The 15,082-nt window shown below is 39.8% G+C and overlaps 1 protein-coding gene across 1 annotated transcript in view; it reads left to right on the forward strand.

Moving 5' to 3' along the window:
- Positions 1-14,161, forward strand: part of kcnh4b (potassium voltage-gated channel, subfamily H (eag-related), member 4b) — a 71,787-nt gene extending 57,626 nt beyond the window's left edge. The window contains exons 13-17 of the mRNA XM_067430196.1: positions 8,230-8,321; positions 8,411-8,487; positions 10,302-10,563; positions 10,670-11,625; positions 12,179-14,161. Coding sequence (XP_067286297.1) covers positions 8,230-8,321; positions 8,411-8,487; positions 10,302-10,563; positions 10,670-11,358 — 1,120 coding nt within the window. The 3' untranslated portion in view covers positions 11,359-11,625; positions 12,179-14,161. The remainder of the gene's footprint in view (positions 1-8,229; positions 8,322-8,410; positions 8,488-10,301; positions 10,564-10,669; positions 11,626-12,178) is intronic.
- The last annotated feature ends 921 nt before the right edge of the window (positions 14,162-15,082 follow it).

Below are 15,082 nucleotides of genomic sequence, written 5' to 3' on the forward strand. Positions count from 1 at the left end.
CCCGTCCAGGGCCTGTAGGTTATCTTCCGGTCTGACCACGAAGGCCTATAGGTCCTGTGGCCAGGTCACGTCCGTCTTGCATGCCATGGCGCTATTGCAGGTGCACCAAGCACAGGCGCTCATGGAAATGCACAAGGGTAGTCTTGACCCAGAGCTCCTCCGGGACGGACGGCGACGGACGGCGATGGACCTCGCACTACGGGCGACGAAAACCACCGCCCGTGCTATGGGACAGGCGATATCCACCTTGGTGGTCCAGGAGCGGCATCTCTGGCTCCACCTGACTGATATGAGGGAGACCGATAAGTGAGCCTGCAAGCACTGCCTTCGGAGGCGGCAGACCCCGACCTGGCTTTTCTCTGTCCGAGCATTTCGGACGTATGTGCCATTGTCTTGGCTTATGAGTCCCAAGACGTGCCCTGCCCGCTTGGGATTAGAGCTCACTCCACCAGGGGTGTAGCCTCTTCCTGGGCGTTGGCTCGTGGCGCCTCACTGACAGATATCTGTAGAGCTGCGGGGTGGGCGACACCCAACACGTTCGCTAGATTTTATAGCCTACGTGTAGAACCGGTATCTTCCCGTGTACTCTCTTCTCATAGTCGGTAGCACCGAAGTGCCCGTTCTAGTGTTGGCTTGCTGTGCCACTCCCTTCCTCATGGAATGGATACATGCGCTTATATGCTCCAGTCAAGTTCCCCAGTATGGCGAACCCTGTTGAGTCCTCCGCAACCCGTGGCTGTCAGACGTGGCGGAGCGTCTGACGCCAGGTCTAACACTCGTATGCAGTGTGGAACTTGTGTTAGGCTGGGTTCCATAAGTAGTGACCCCCACGGCGGTCCCATATGTGTATTCTCCATGGTACGGCTCCCTACGGCGAGCCCGTTCCTTTCCCCTGGCAGAGCCCGCTCTGCCGTCTCAGTGTGGTGACTGTCCCCCGCCCATCAGGGCCGGGACCACCCCTGGGACTCCTGTATGTAGCACTGCCCACGGACAGTCCATACGTGTAATTTCCACACGTTATCTCCTTCGGGAGAGTATGGCTTCTGCAGCGGCCTCCAGGGGCACGCTTTCCCAGCGTTATCCAATAGTCCTTGTTTGGGTCTTGTGGGATAGCAGTAGGGCTCTCCCTGCAGGAAATTCCCCGCCCGCTGAGACGGGGTCCGAGGGACTCCGGCAGGGCGCTGGAAGTGGTAGTAACTGTGGCGTTTTCCATAGGGATCCCAATTTGTTGGTCTAAGTCGGACGTACATCGAACGTGACCGACTGAAAGGGAATGTCTCGATTACATATGGTAACCCTCGTTCCCTGAAGGAGGGAATGGAGACGTACGTCCTGTCGCCACAGTTGCTGTACCATCACTGCAGTTCGAGCCTCGGTTCGGCTCCTCAGTGAAAAACAACGGTGCGTGGTGATCGCTTCCGCTTTACACCCACGCAGCGGGGCGGGGTGCGATATGCAAAGCACACACGCCAATGTTCATTGGCCCGTTTTCTACATCTCGAAGCTGATAGGGGCTCCCAGAAGTGATCCCAATTCGTCGGTCTAAGTCCGACGTACGTCTCCATTCCCTCCTTCAGGGAACGAGGGTTACCATACGTAACCGAGACGTTTTCCTTACCAACTTTCTGCTTAGCACATCAGTACATTTTCACATCCAAAATGCACTAAAACCACCAAAACACTTTTTTTTATTTTACTTGATTGTATTACTGCAAAAACTGAAGCAATAATAACAAAAATTAATTAAAAACATTAGTATAATGGCATTTAGTATAATGGCGTATGTGCAGGATTGGAGTCCCAGCTGTGCAGGAGGCCTTTCTGTGTGGAGTTTGTATGTTCTCTCTGTGTTGACGTTGGTTTCCTCTGGATTTACCCCATGATCCAAAGACTTACAGGACAGGTGATTTGGAGACTGTAAGTTTGCCCATAGGTGTGAATTTGAATGTGTGTGTGTGTGTGTCATCCCTGTGTTGGTGTTTTCCTGCCTATTACCCAAGATGTTGGGAAAGGGGTCCAGCCTTCCCATGACCCTACATAGAACAAGCACATGTAGAATTGGTGAAAGAAAATGTATGGAATACACTCTTCTTTCCCCACCAATTTTCCTTGATCCATGTTTCCAAACAAAATCATACTGAAGCCATCCCAATTTACCAAAACATGGCGGGAAAGATGACTGGGTTTGGCTTTCAGCTGAAATTGTAATAATTATTATTTAATTTCCTTATAAATATTCTGCTAAGATTTTATATTTCAGTATATTTTCTGCAGAAATGCAAAAATGTTGCAATCATTCTGATTTGAATGTGTTTTCATACATTTTTTTAAAGTAGTATTAGCATCCGAAAAATATTCTGCAAATATATCGTTTTGCAGATGGTGTAGTGTAAATGACAAAAGTGTTCATGGATTTTGGTAAACATGGTCATTGAATGCATTTTGTTTGAAAGCAATGAAAAATGATTCACAGTTTTGTCCACAGAGACTTCTGATTTGCTTAATGTGTGAAGAGTTAAGGAAACGTGGCTTCAGTATTGACCCGTGCTTGTTAGCAATAGAAAAAAAAAAAAAAAAACTGTATGTGTGTGCAAATTAGTCTCTGGTAAATATGAGTATTGATGATGTAAGTGGGAAATTAATTCACCTATTACACCGGTTATAATACACCAATCATGCATTACATTATGACAGGTGAATAACACTGATTATCTCTTCATCACGGCACCTGTTAGTAGGTGTGATATATATTAGGTAGCAAGTGAACATTTTGTCCTTAAAGGTCCCATTCTTTGCGTGTTTTTGAAGCTTTGATAATGTTTACAGTGTGCAATATAACATGAGTTCATGTTTCGCGTGTAAAAAAAAACAGTATTTTTCACACAATTTACTTATCTGTACAGCGCTGTTTCCTCTGTCCTAAAAACGGCCTGATGATTTCCTTGTTCTATTTAGTCCCTCCTTCAGAAGTACGTAATGAGTTCTGATTGGGCCAGCGCTTCCCGTGTTGTGATTGGACAGCAGCTTAGCACACTTTGCCCGGAAAGGTCCCGCCTTTTACCATACGGGGAGATGCAATCGCTGAATGCGCTCTCTTCTCCACGTGGGAGAGCAACAAGACCACGCCCCCTATTTTGCATGTTCTTGTGGGCGGAGGGTTAGTCAACAAACGGTTCTAGTGACATCATTACATCCCTGCACTTCCTGCTGTAGTCCAAACCGGCCGTTCGCTGTAGGCTTTGAAAGGGAACTTCTGTTAAATAAAATATCTGGCTTGGCATTGAACTTTGAGCTTTATTATTTTACAGGTATTATTTATGCTCTAACAGCAACATTACACACTAACTAAAGTTTGAAAGATGGAATCGCGAAGAACGGGACCTTTAAAGTTGATTTGTTAGAAGCAGAATAAATGGGCAAGCATGAGGATTTGAGCAAGTTTGACAAGAGGTCAAATGCGACTGGTTCAGTGCATCTCCAAAACTGCAGCTCTTCTGTGGTGTTCCCGGTCTGCAGTGGTCAGTATCTAAGTAACATGTGCGAACCGGTGACAGGGTCAAGGCTCATTGATGCACGTGGGGAGTGAAGGCTGGCCCGTTTGGTCTGATCAAACATTCAAGCTATATTGGAGCTCAAATTTCACAAGAAGTTAATGCTGGTTCTGATAGAAAGGTGTCAGAATAAACAGTGCAAAGCATTTTGTTGCATATGGGGCTGCATACCAGTCAGGGTGCCCATGCTGACCCCTGTCCACCACCGAAAGCGGCAACAGTGGGCGCGTAAACAACAGAACTGGACCACTGAGCAATGAAAGAATATGGCCTGGTCTGATTTTACATCACGTGGATGGCCAATGCGTGTGCATTGTTTACCTGGGATACACATGGCACCAGGATGCTCTATGGGAAGAAAGCAAGCAGACAAATGCAGTGTGATGCTTTGGGCAATGTTCTACTGGGAAACCTTGGGTCCTCCCATCCATGTTGATGTTACTTTGACACGTACCACCTACCTAAGCATTGTTGTTCATGGAAACGGTATTCCCTGGTGGCTCTTTCAGCAGGATAATGTGCCCTGCCACAAAGCAAAAATAGTTCAAGAATGGTTTGAGGAGTACAACAACATGTTTGAGGTGTTGACTTGGCCTCCAAATTCCCCAGATCTCAACAAGTACGATCCATGGAGGCCCCAATACGCATTTTACAGGACTTAAAGGGGTACTTCAGTGCTGGGAAGATGAATCTGTATTTAAACTGGGTCATCAATGTAGTAGAATTTGGTGCCTTCTAGATTTAGAAAAGACAGAAAATGTATTTTTGTCTCATGGGGATGACAGACTACAATTCCCAGAATGCTTCGCTACCCTGTGAGGCCATTCCCATAGCCACCTACTGGATTACTGTGACTGAGTTGGAGAATCAATCAATCAATCAATCAACTTTATTTATATAGCGCTTTTACAATCACGATTGTGTCAAAGCAGCTTCACAGTGTCAAACAGGATAATATTGCGACAAAATTAGATTTGGCTGTACAGTCGTGCTGGAGAAAACAGTGATGTTATCAGCTTATTTTAATTTATCATATAGCGACAATGTTGGCAGATCAGTATTATAGTTTATAGAATTAAATAAGACCTAATTCATAGATTTTATTTGTATAATAAGTTGAATAACTTTAATCATATTTTAAGTGTCCCCAACTGAGCAAGCCAAGCCAAAGGCGACAGTGGCAAGGAACCAAAACTCCATCAGGGCGTGATGGAGAAAAATAAACCTTGGGAGAAACCAGACTCAGTCGGGGTGCCAGTTCTCCTCTGGCCTATTAACACACCGTGTAAGATTATTACTCTGGCAACCTTACAGGTCGGAAATCATATTAGATCGGATTATTCAAAATTTTCAGGGTATCACGGAAGAGACAGATTTATTTAGGATGGGGCGTCAATTACACAAGAGTATGAATACATGAAAGATCGGAATTATTGCGCCGAAGACGGGTTTGAGCATGTCGTGCCAGTGAGGCAAATTCAGAGGAGACACCATTTGACACGGCTCAGCAGACACTCCAGGATGCGTTGGTCATGTCCAGGCAGGTCCACCATCCGATCCGGACAGGGCCCAGATCCGGGATAAACCTCGGGATAAACAGAGAGACTAACATTAGCGTAGATGTCACTCTTTTTATGATGTAACGAGTACATCAGGTGTTATGGGAAGTTTTCCCGGTTCCGGCTGACCTAGTTAATGCAGCCTAACAATCAGTCAATTGAATTGAATAATGAAAGTTAAAAATGTTCTATGTGTATGCCATAGTAAAGAGATGTGTTTTTAGTCTAGATTTAAACTGACAGAGTGTGTCTGCTTCCCGAACAATGCTAGGAAGACTATTCCACAATTTAGGAGCTAAATAGGAAAATGATCGACCGCCTGCAGTTGATTTAGATATTCTAGGTATTATCAACTGGCCAGAGTTTAGAGACCGCAATCGACGTGATGGGGTATAATGCGTTAAGAGCTCGCTTATGTACCGGGGAGCTAAACTATTTAGTGCTTTGTAAGTAATAAGCAAGATTTTAAAAGAGAAGACACTACAATTAAAAACTGAACGTGTCTGTTCAATATAATGAGTGAGTCACTGGGCGAGTATCACAGTACTGAGCACTAACTGCAGGAGTGAGATAAATGAGCTGAATGAGCTCTCATGATGAGAGCTGAGGTAATCGCGACTACACTTGCGGCATACATTCACAACGCGAGTTCAGTCTGGCACGTTTCAGTTCATGCCTTTGCAAGCTTAACTTTCATAGAAATTAATTTGAGAAGTTAAAAGACTTACATTGCTCACCATAGCTCCGTTTAAATGAGTGCCTGTACCTGCGAGCTGAGCTCTTAGTGTGATCTATCCCCCATGCGCGGGTATGCGGAAATGGCTCCTCCTGCTGGCTGTAGTCTTTAGCCTTTGGCCAAACATTCCTCCTATAATGCAAATATCGCCAATTTGCATCATAGGAGGAATTTTTCCAGAAATAAAATGCATAAATCTCTTGTCTCAGGGTGAAATGAGGGGGGGAAAGCACAATCATTTGAATATACTCCAGGGTTTCTACTGATACAAAGCCATATGCAAATCGCTGAAGTAACCCTTTAAAGGCTCTGCTGCTAACATTTAGCTGTTTAAGCTGCAAAAAGGGGACCAGCACATTATTAGAAAGGTGGTCATACTGTTATACCTGATTGTATTTTGGGTCAAAGCAATGGAAAATCATCCACAGTTTAGGACACATAGACTACTTTTGAGCTCATTGTGTAAAGAGTTTGGAAAAAAGTGACCTAAGTATTGGAAATATGTCCTAGCAATTGTAAAAAAAAAAAAACAACAACAAAAAAACTGTAATACATGACCCCAATAAATGGTTTGATGAATATTTAAAAAGATAAAAAAAAATTGATGTGCATGCCCATTTGCTACTTGCTGTGACAAGTGGTCTTAAAGGCACAGTATCTAAGTTTTGCCGCTAGAGGTAGCTTATTCAAAACAAAGGCTTAGCTTGATGATGTCATGAATGAGCATAGAATCATGGGAGTTGTCGTCCTGACTTTTCACCACCACAGCTGATGGAAAGAAATCTGACAGACTTGGGCAGAAATCATGTTCATGACTGAGCGAATGTATTAAAGTTTTATTTAACGTTAGAGTGGTATGAAGCAGAATGTACAGAGAGCCCTTAGGAGTGGATGCTAATGAGAGAAACCTGCGCAAAACACCGGTCTCTGAGCTTTTATTATGCTTATGCTGCAGTCTGACATTTTCGTTCTTTTTCGTATGTGGGGTAACGCATGCTGTTTTACATGGTTTAAATAATCTAAATATATTTAAGTTAGTTGAAAGTTGTCATAACATTACTCTGTGTTCGCTCAGTGGCTGGTATAAGACACTATGAGTCAGACTTTGCAGTAATCTAGATCGATATTACAATAACATTATTTTAATAAAAACAGGACTATTGCTAAAATACATTAGACTGGATAAACTCAGCCTGATCTTCTGGCGATTTGATTTCGCCCTGCAACTCAGTCTGGTACATTCATTTCTACTGCTTATGTTACACTTTTGTGGGAACCAATCACAGGCTTAGCCACTTGGCTCGCTATCGGCGGGTTTAACATGATGACGGGTAGAGAAGCGTTGGGTCGTTGCCACTGATCTATATAATAATCTCTATATAGATCAGTGGTCATTGCCCGTTGATCACACCTCTTGTGGTCTAATTGGTTGAAGGACTATCTAATTGCATACAGTCATTTGAATAATCCTTGTTGATCATGCCTCTTGTGCAGTAGAAAATACAGAGCAGACTTCAATTTTAAATTGAGCTTGGTCTGGTGATAGCCAGACAAAAATGACATGCAATTAATTTTAAAATATATTGTGATATAGGTAATAGTGTTGTCTCTGAGGCATGGTATAAACTTTACTCGCGGTTTCTATTGATAAATGTATATCCAAGCAGTTTCTCACCGGTCTAATAAAATTAGATCGTAAAATCGTATTTGGTGTTTCCATGGTTTCTACGGAAATCAAGGGTAGCGCGGATATGATGCATATATCTTACATATTGTACCTTTAAGGCTGTGACACACCAAACTGAGTGTCTTTCACTCCCTTGTGTCTGGTCCAAAATGTCGCCCTTGAACACCGCTATGAATTTGAATCAGGTTGATCAGTTGGTCTTCACTTTATTCATTCCAGACCTAAGATTAGAACAGCCTTCTATATGTGCCGTCAATTTCGATTTTTCCAGATCACTTTTCTCTCATGTTGTTAAAAAGCAGTCTCACGACTGCCCAACACTGATTGAACAAGCTCAATTGTCCAAAAACCTGCCACCAGGGTCCGACTAGAGCAGTGCAAAAAACTAAAGTTAAAACAAAGTGAAACAATGTACATTTGGGAAATTTTGAAAGACACAAGGTATTTAACGGTATTAGATCAGGGCTGAGCAACTCTGGCCCTTAAGATCCACTGTCCTGCTAACCTCAAACCTACTCAAACACCCTTGAAAAATCGAACCAAAGTCTTCAGAATTGTTTGAAAATTAAAGGCATGTACAGGTCCGTTTTAATCAATAATTGTATTTTATTGTGTATTTTTAAAGGAGTTTTTTGTACTGTACAATTAATATTTATGTATATCAGACACTGTAACTAACTGTATGGCTTTCTGTAGAGTTGTAGATGGAATTGAGGACAACGGACATGTGTTTCATTTCAATGCGGAGGACAAAACTGCCAAAACTAGTGCAGTGACATCATTGGATGGTAAGATACTGGATGAGAAGGATATTTTAATCTTAGTATGTAAGTAACTTATAGATAATTTGGGTCAATGCTTCTTTGTTTTATTGCAGGGTCTGGTCAAGCAAATGATTCACTGCTTCAGGAGACAAAAGAAGTGAGAGAGACCATTGCTCAACTCAGCAAGAAGGTACGGTGATATTTTATCATTCCTAAATACAGATTTTAAAACCTTAATGGGTTAGTTCACCCAAAAAATTATTTTATGTCATGTTATGACTCACCCTAATGTCATTCCACACCCATAAGATATCTTCAGAACACAGTTTAAGACATTTTATATTTAGTCAGAGAGCTTTTCTGTTTCTTCAATGAAAGTGTATGCACACTATATTGTCCATGTCCAGAAAGGGAATAAAAACCTCATCAAAGTAGTCCATATGTGACATCAGTTGGCTAATTAGAATCTCTTGAAGCATTGAAAATACATTTTGGTCCAAAAAAAAAAAAAAAAAGACTTTACGACTTAAAGCACAGTCTTCTCTTCCGGGTTTATTTTCAATCCTCAAATAAAGATTTTAACGGTTATGAATCAGCATATTGATTCATGATTCAGATCGCCAATGTCACATGATATCAGCAGTTTGGCAGTTTGACATGCGATGGGCTACAACAGCAGAAGAAGACCCCACCGGGTACCACTCATCTCCACTAAAAATAGGAAAAAGAGGCTACAATTTGCACAAGCTCACCAAAATTGGACAGTTGAAGACTGGAAAAATGTTGCCTGGTCTAATGAGCATCTGAATTTCTGTTAAGACATTCACATGATAGTCAGAATTTGGCATCAAAAGAATGAGAACATGGATCCATTTAGGCCGCTTAGTGCCAAATGGGCATAAATTTAAATGCCACGGCCTACCTGACCATGTCCATCCCTTTATGACCACCATGTACCCATCCTCTGATGGCTACTTTCAGCAGGATAATGCACCATGTCACAAAGCTTGAATCATTTCAAATTGGTTTCTTGAACATGACAATGAGTTCACTGTACTAAAATGGCCCCCACAGTCACCAGATCTCAACCCAATAGAGCATCTTTGGGATGTGGTGGAATGGGAGCTTCGTGCCCTGGGTGTTCATCCCACAAATCTCCATCAACTGCAAGATGCTATTCTATCAATATGGGCCAACATTTCTAAAGAATGCTTTCAGCACCTTGTTGAATCAATGTCACGTAGAAGTAAGGCAGTTCTGAAGGTGAAAGGGGTCAAACACAGTATTAGTATGGTGTTCCTAATAATCCTTTAGGTGAGTGTATATATATATATATATATATATATATATATATATATATATATATATATTTGGTAACAAGCCGGGGGTGTCTGTTGATTAAAGACCCAAAACACCAGTTGACTTTGGGATCATCACTGATGATGTGTCCAAGTAGCACCAGAATGTTAGAATAAAAGAACGACCTATATATCAAAATTAACTATTAATATATCAAAATGAAATAAAATAATCTTTCTGGACAAAAAAAAAATTAAGTATAATTTTTGGGCTTCTGGTAATTTGACCCCTGAGGGAAGGATTTATTAGAAAGTGCGAGGAAAGGATGAGTGTTAAATGGATACCCAACAATTTAAATTTGGCTCATTATTTACAAAAAAACATAAAAATTCCCTCAAGTTATTCAAAACCGGTATGATTTTTTGTTTGTTTTTTTGCTGAACACAAAAAGAAGATATTTTGAAGAATGTCGGTAACCAAAGAGTTGATGAGCCCCATTAAATCCATAGTCATTTTTTTTCGTACTAAGGAAGTTAATGGGGTTCATCAACTGTTTGGTTACCCATATTCTTCAGGATATCTTCTTTTTGTGTTCAGCAGAAGAAAAAAATAGCAGAAGACACAATATTAAACAACACAGTCAAATACTATGTAAATGTATACTTTTAATATATTTTAATACAATTTCACTATAACTCTCTCCAGATGGGCAATCTGAAAGAGGAAGTGTCTATTCTAACAAAGGATCTGCATCACATAATGCACCTGCTGCAAGCACAGATAGCCGTTCGTCATTACGCAACTCCTTTGTCCTCCTGTCCCTATGGAGTCCACATGATGTCCAATTCTTCTGTCAGTTTGTCTCCGGCCTACATCTTGGGTTCCAGCATCCCCATGCAGCACAAAGACCATGCTGTCCCTGAGAGCCATTTGGGGTCCACATCATGGAGTCATAGCAGAGCTGGTGGTATGATCACAAACCATTTGCATTTCTCTGTACATGTTCACTTTTAAAATAGACGTTTACTTTTCATTGCCATCATTTGATTAAAATGTTTCTCTGGTATGTGCAGATGGATCTGGTTTTACTCAGCACACTGAGAAACAGGGACACTTTCACCAGCATGAGTCAAATCAACACTGTCCTGTTACGGCAAATGACCCCTGTTCCCATGACTGGAACTCCATCCATTCCTCAATCAGCCACCGTCAATTCTCCACTGGCTCCACACTCCTTAGCATCAGCCCAGGAACCCAGGGGCCAACATCTGGAGAAGGCCCCCGAGCAGAGGGCTTATCACTGGGCGTTTGTGCTGGAGCTCATGCCAATATCAGCCAATCGCAGCCTGTTTTGCATACATTTTTTTCACAAAACTTGACTGGTAACTCTTTGTCCTGCAAGGTCACGCCTAGCTCATATTCACACCTGCACCTCTCCACAGAACCAGCAGGTTCCTTCTCCACTCCAACCCTGAGTGAGTTGCACAGGACTCCAGAAGTGGCCCTCAGTCAGAATCAGAATGTGGTCCCTTCCACTTTCCTACCAGAGAATACACCACCCTCTCCAAAGGAATCGGATGTTCACTGTTCTCTCGAGGAGTCATCTGAGATAGAGCACACCAGTCGGGAGTGCCTACTGGGTAATAAAAGGCTGGGCAAAGGGGGTGAGACATCAGAGAGAAGGTCTAGCGGATCAAGTGTAGGACTTCCGAGCCAGTCTGAGAGCTCAGAGACCACATGGTGCCTGGATCTGATGGACTAATAATGAGGAAAGATGAAAATCATCTCGAAACAAATTCTGCCACCAAAATTTCAGTTTGAATTTCAATTGACACAACTATCCTTTCATTGTAAATGTCATAACGTCATGAGTATGATTAAATGGGAACTAGCAGCACAGCAGTTAATCATCATCAGGAACCCTTTCTTCTTGTACAGCAGAAAAAGGCACCAACGTCTAAAACCTGCTGGTCTCAAACAAACAAAAAACACAAAATGTCAGAATCTGGGGGCCGGATGTCCTTGCCAAGTAAGTTTTCAAAACTACAACTATACAACTGACACACAAACACAATAAATTAAGCTATTGTCATTGTTAATATGATGCACATTCAGTTGACGTACATCATGTATCATTTTGTGGAAATTTTCATTTAATTCATAGTTCATTAACTTCCATTCATCTTTGTAACACAAACAAAGATATTTTTAATATTCTACCATCATTTTTTGTCTATCTATTTAAAGCCAAAGGCCAAAAATGTCAAGCTTCAAAACGTTCATGAAGCTCCAGAAAAATAAATCCTTATCCATGACTGGTATTTATGAGTGATTTAATCCAAGTCTTCCGAAAAGACACAATCTGATGAAAAGATTTAAGATTAAATTTACAGACTGTACATACAGCACAGCAAATATGGTATTATGGTAAACGAAAGCTCAACCATACTTGGTATATGTCTTATTTTACCACATTTTTCAATAATTTGCAGATATAAATATGAGCTCATTTTCCATTATCTAGCACACTCATCACAAAATGCATCATTCAAACTAATCTGAAAACTGCTTTATCTTTTCAGAAACTTGGTTCCTGGAATTCCATCCTTTTCTCAAAAACTGTAAAACTATGCAAAGGCACATATGAATTATCTTATTAAATATAGAGCATCTCAACAAAAAAAGACTGTTTTGTTTAGGAGTTCGTGAGAACAGTAAGTTTGTTATTTTATTACTACGGACATCAGCTGGAGAATTCACAGAATTCTAAAGACATTTTAAGAATCAGTTTTTTCTCTCTTTCTCTGGTTGTGTTCCTGACTTGTATAGTTGTTCATTATTTTTCCTAAAGAAAATGTATTCTGAAATGTCAAATGAATATATTATACATGGTTACATACATCTAGAAAAGATCATTTACATACTTTATCGTTTTCCCATGTAGAGCTTGACTGTTTATGCAGATGGACATGTTTTTAAAAAAAACTTCAAATGCACTTATAATAAAGGTTTTGGCAGTAGACTGTTCTGACATGCTGCTATGATCTATGCCATGATGGACCACCCTTATATTTAATATTTCAATCAGATAACCTCATGTATAAAATGATGACCACGGAGTACTGGAAAGAAACACAAGCCCAGAATGTATCCACAAAAGGATTATTCTGTGTTAAAATCAGAAAAACTACTTTAAAACCTATATGCACAATTAGGAACAGAAAAATAGAAACTACTGCATGACAAATTAGCAAAGCTTAATAATATGCATTTTAAAATATGCAGAGTAATGCGGTCATTGCTAAATCTGTGAATGTTGCATGTTGTTGGAATTCCGTAAAACATATGATGCTTTAAAAAGCTGCTGCCAAAATCCCTTATTGCACTAAATAACTGAATTTAAAACATGAATCAGTGAGACTCAGGGTTGATTTGTTTTTTTGTTTTTTTGCACAATATGTTACCACTGCAATGATTATGAGCTATTAACAATTTAATGGATTGTACTTTATGCAACATGAACATGAACACACATGACTTTTGTATGTAATTATAATTTATGTGGTAACACTTTACAATAAGGTTCCATTTGTTAACATAAATTAAGAATGAACAATATTCTACAGAATTTATTAATGTTAACATCAACCTGTTTGTTAAGAGTAATGAATGTAATAAAATATATTGTTCACTGTCAGTGTAAATGCATTAAGGAAAGAATAATTGACTACGGACTGTTGAGTTACCTTTTTTAACGTATTGTTTTTTACAATAGCTTGGACCCATTTTTAAATAGGTCACTTTTTCAAAACTCCACACATAACCAACTTTCTGCTTGGCACAGCAGTTTATTTCACATTCAAAATGCACTAAAAGTAGCAAAACACTTTATACAAGTCTCAAATCAAGCTATTCCGAACACAAGCATGTGTTCAACCAACAAACACACTTTGACTCTCATAAAACAATGACCTAAAATACACTAACAAGAGCATTACATACATTTTTTTCTTTTGTAAAATTTCTTTACAAAACAAGAATGAAACTCTCAACAATTTGTACTTCACTGCAGTGCATGTTACATTATCCATGTACAAAATGATTACGGTTTCCCCTTTTGTATGGATTGTAATGAAATTGTAATGCTAACACTGTGTAGGTGTTCTTGTTACTTTTGACCAAATTACACATTTTGTAATTATACCGTTTTATTTAGTTGATTCTTTAATGTTCACACATTTGAATGGTCATAAAAGTAGCATTGCAGCGGCAGGGCGGGCAAACCTTTTTTTTTAATCATAGAAAAATATGACACTGAATACAGATTTCTTATCCTTCTGTGTAGAGGACTGTTCAAGCTTTTATTGAGTTTTAGAAACATCTCTTGACTTAAACTCTTTCATTGTTCTCATACTTTAATTAACCTTACTTCTTGTATAAAATGGTAGTTTCTTATTTTACCATATTTTTTGCATGGTAATATATTCCAGTTGTAAATTTGCTTTGTTTTTGTGCATGCAATCATATTAAATTATGAGAATTCCAATAAAAATTGTTTCCCCATAGTTTGTTCTAAATATAACTTTCTCTTTCCAATTGATGAGCATGCTTGGTTTGGGGCACAGGGAGAAATCCTGACCTATTTTGGGCAGAGCCAGAAACAATCTTTTGCATCAAAGGTAAAGTTGAAAAATTAACATTATCCCATGATTTACTCACCCTCAGACTACCCTGGGTGTATGAATTTCTTCTTTCAGATGAATACAATCGGAGTTATATATAAATAAATAAAAATGTCCTGGCTAATCCAAGCATTATAATGGCAGAATGGGAGCCCAAAATGTGAAGCCCAAAAAAGTATTTGCAAAGTATGCAAATGTAGCAGACGTATACACAATAATTGCATGTTGTCTATATGAATTATATTTTTAAACACGTTTATAAATTAGAAAAATAATAATGTAAATTAAACTTTCTTTTTTACAAAACCAAAGCAACTGTGTTTTTGAGGTGAGTCAGAGGCATATCAGATGTTATGAATATAATATGCTTAGATACTCACAGACAAGATGACACTTCTCCCTAGATGTATGATAAATGCTGCATATCCAGGAGAGTTTTGCTGTTGATTACTGCGCTTTGGGTGAGAAACATTTGCTAATATGCTGATGCATGCAAGAGCTATCAATATAAACAGCAAACAGCTGATTACTTTATGAATTGAAAGCCTGTCTGTTCATCTTCAACCTGAGTGAGGATCATAAGCTTGAGCTTGTTGTTGCTGTTACTGTATCCAAATTCCCTGAAAGTAGGCTACCTTCTTTCAGAAACTTCCTGAAACTTAATGATACTCTTATCCATTCAATAATGTTTTATTGAAAAAAAAAAACATTACAACAAAGTTTTTTGTCAAAAGCACGTTCTGGGCCGGGTTTCCCCAATAACGATGTATATTAGCTATAAAGAGCGCGTTCCACGAGCGAAGT

The sequence above is a fragment of the Pseudorasbora parva genome, chromosome 21, assembly GCF_024679245.1.
Source record: "Pseudorasbora parva isolate DD20220531a chromosome 21, ASM2467924v1, whole genome shotgun sequence".
Taxonomy (NCBI): Eukaryota; Metazoa; Chordata; class Actinopteri; order Cypriniformes; family Gobionidae; genus Pseudorasbora; species Pseudorasbora parva.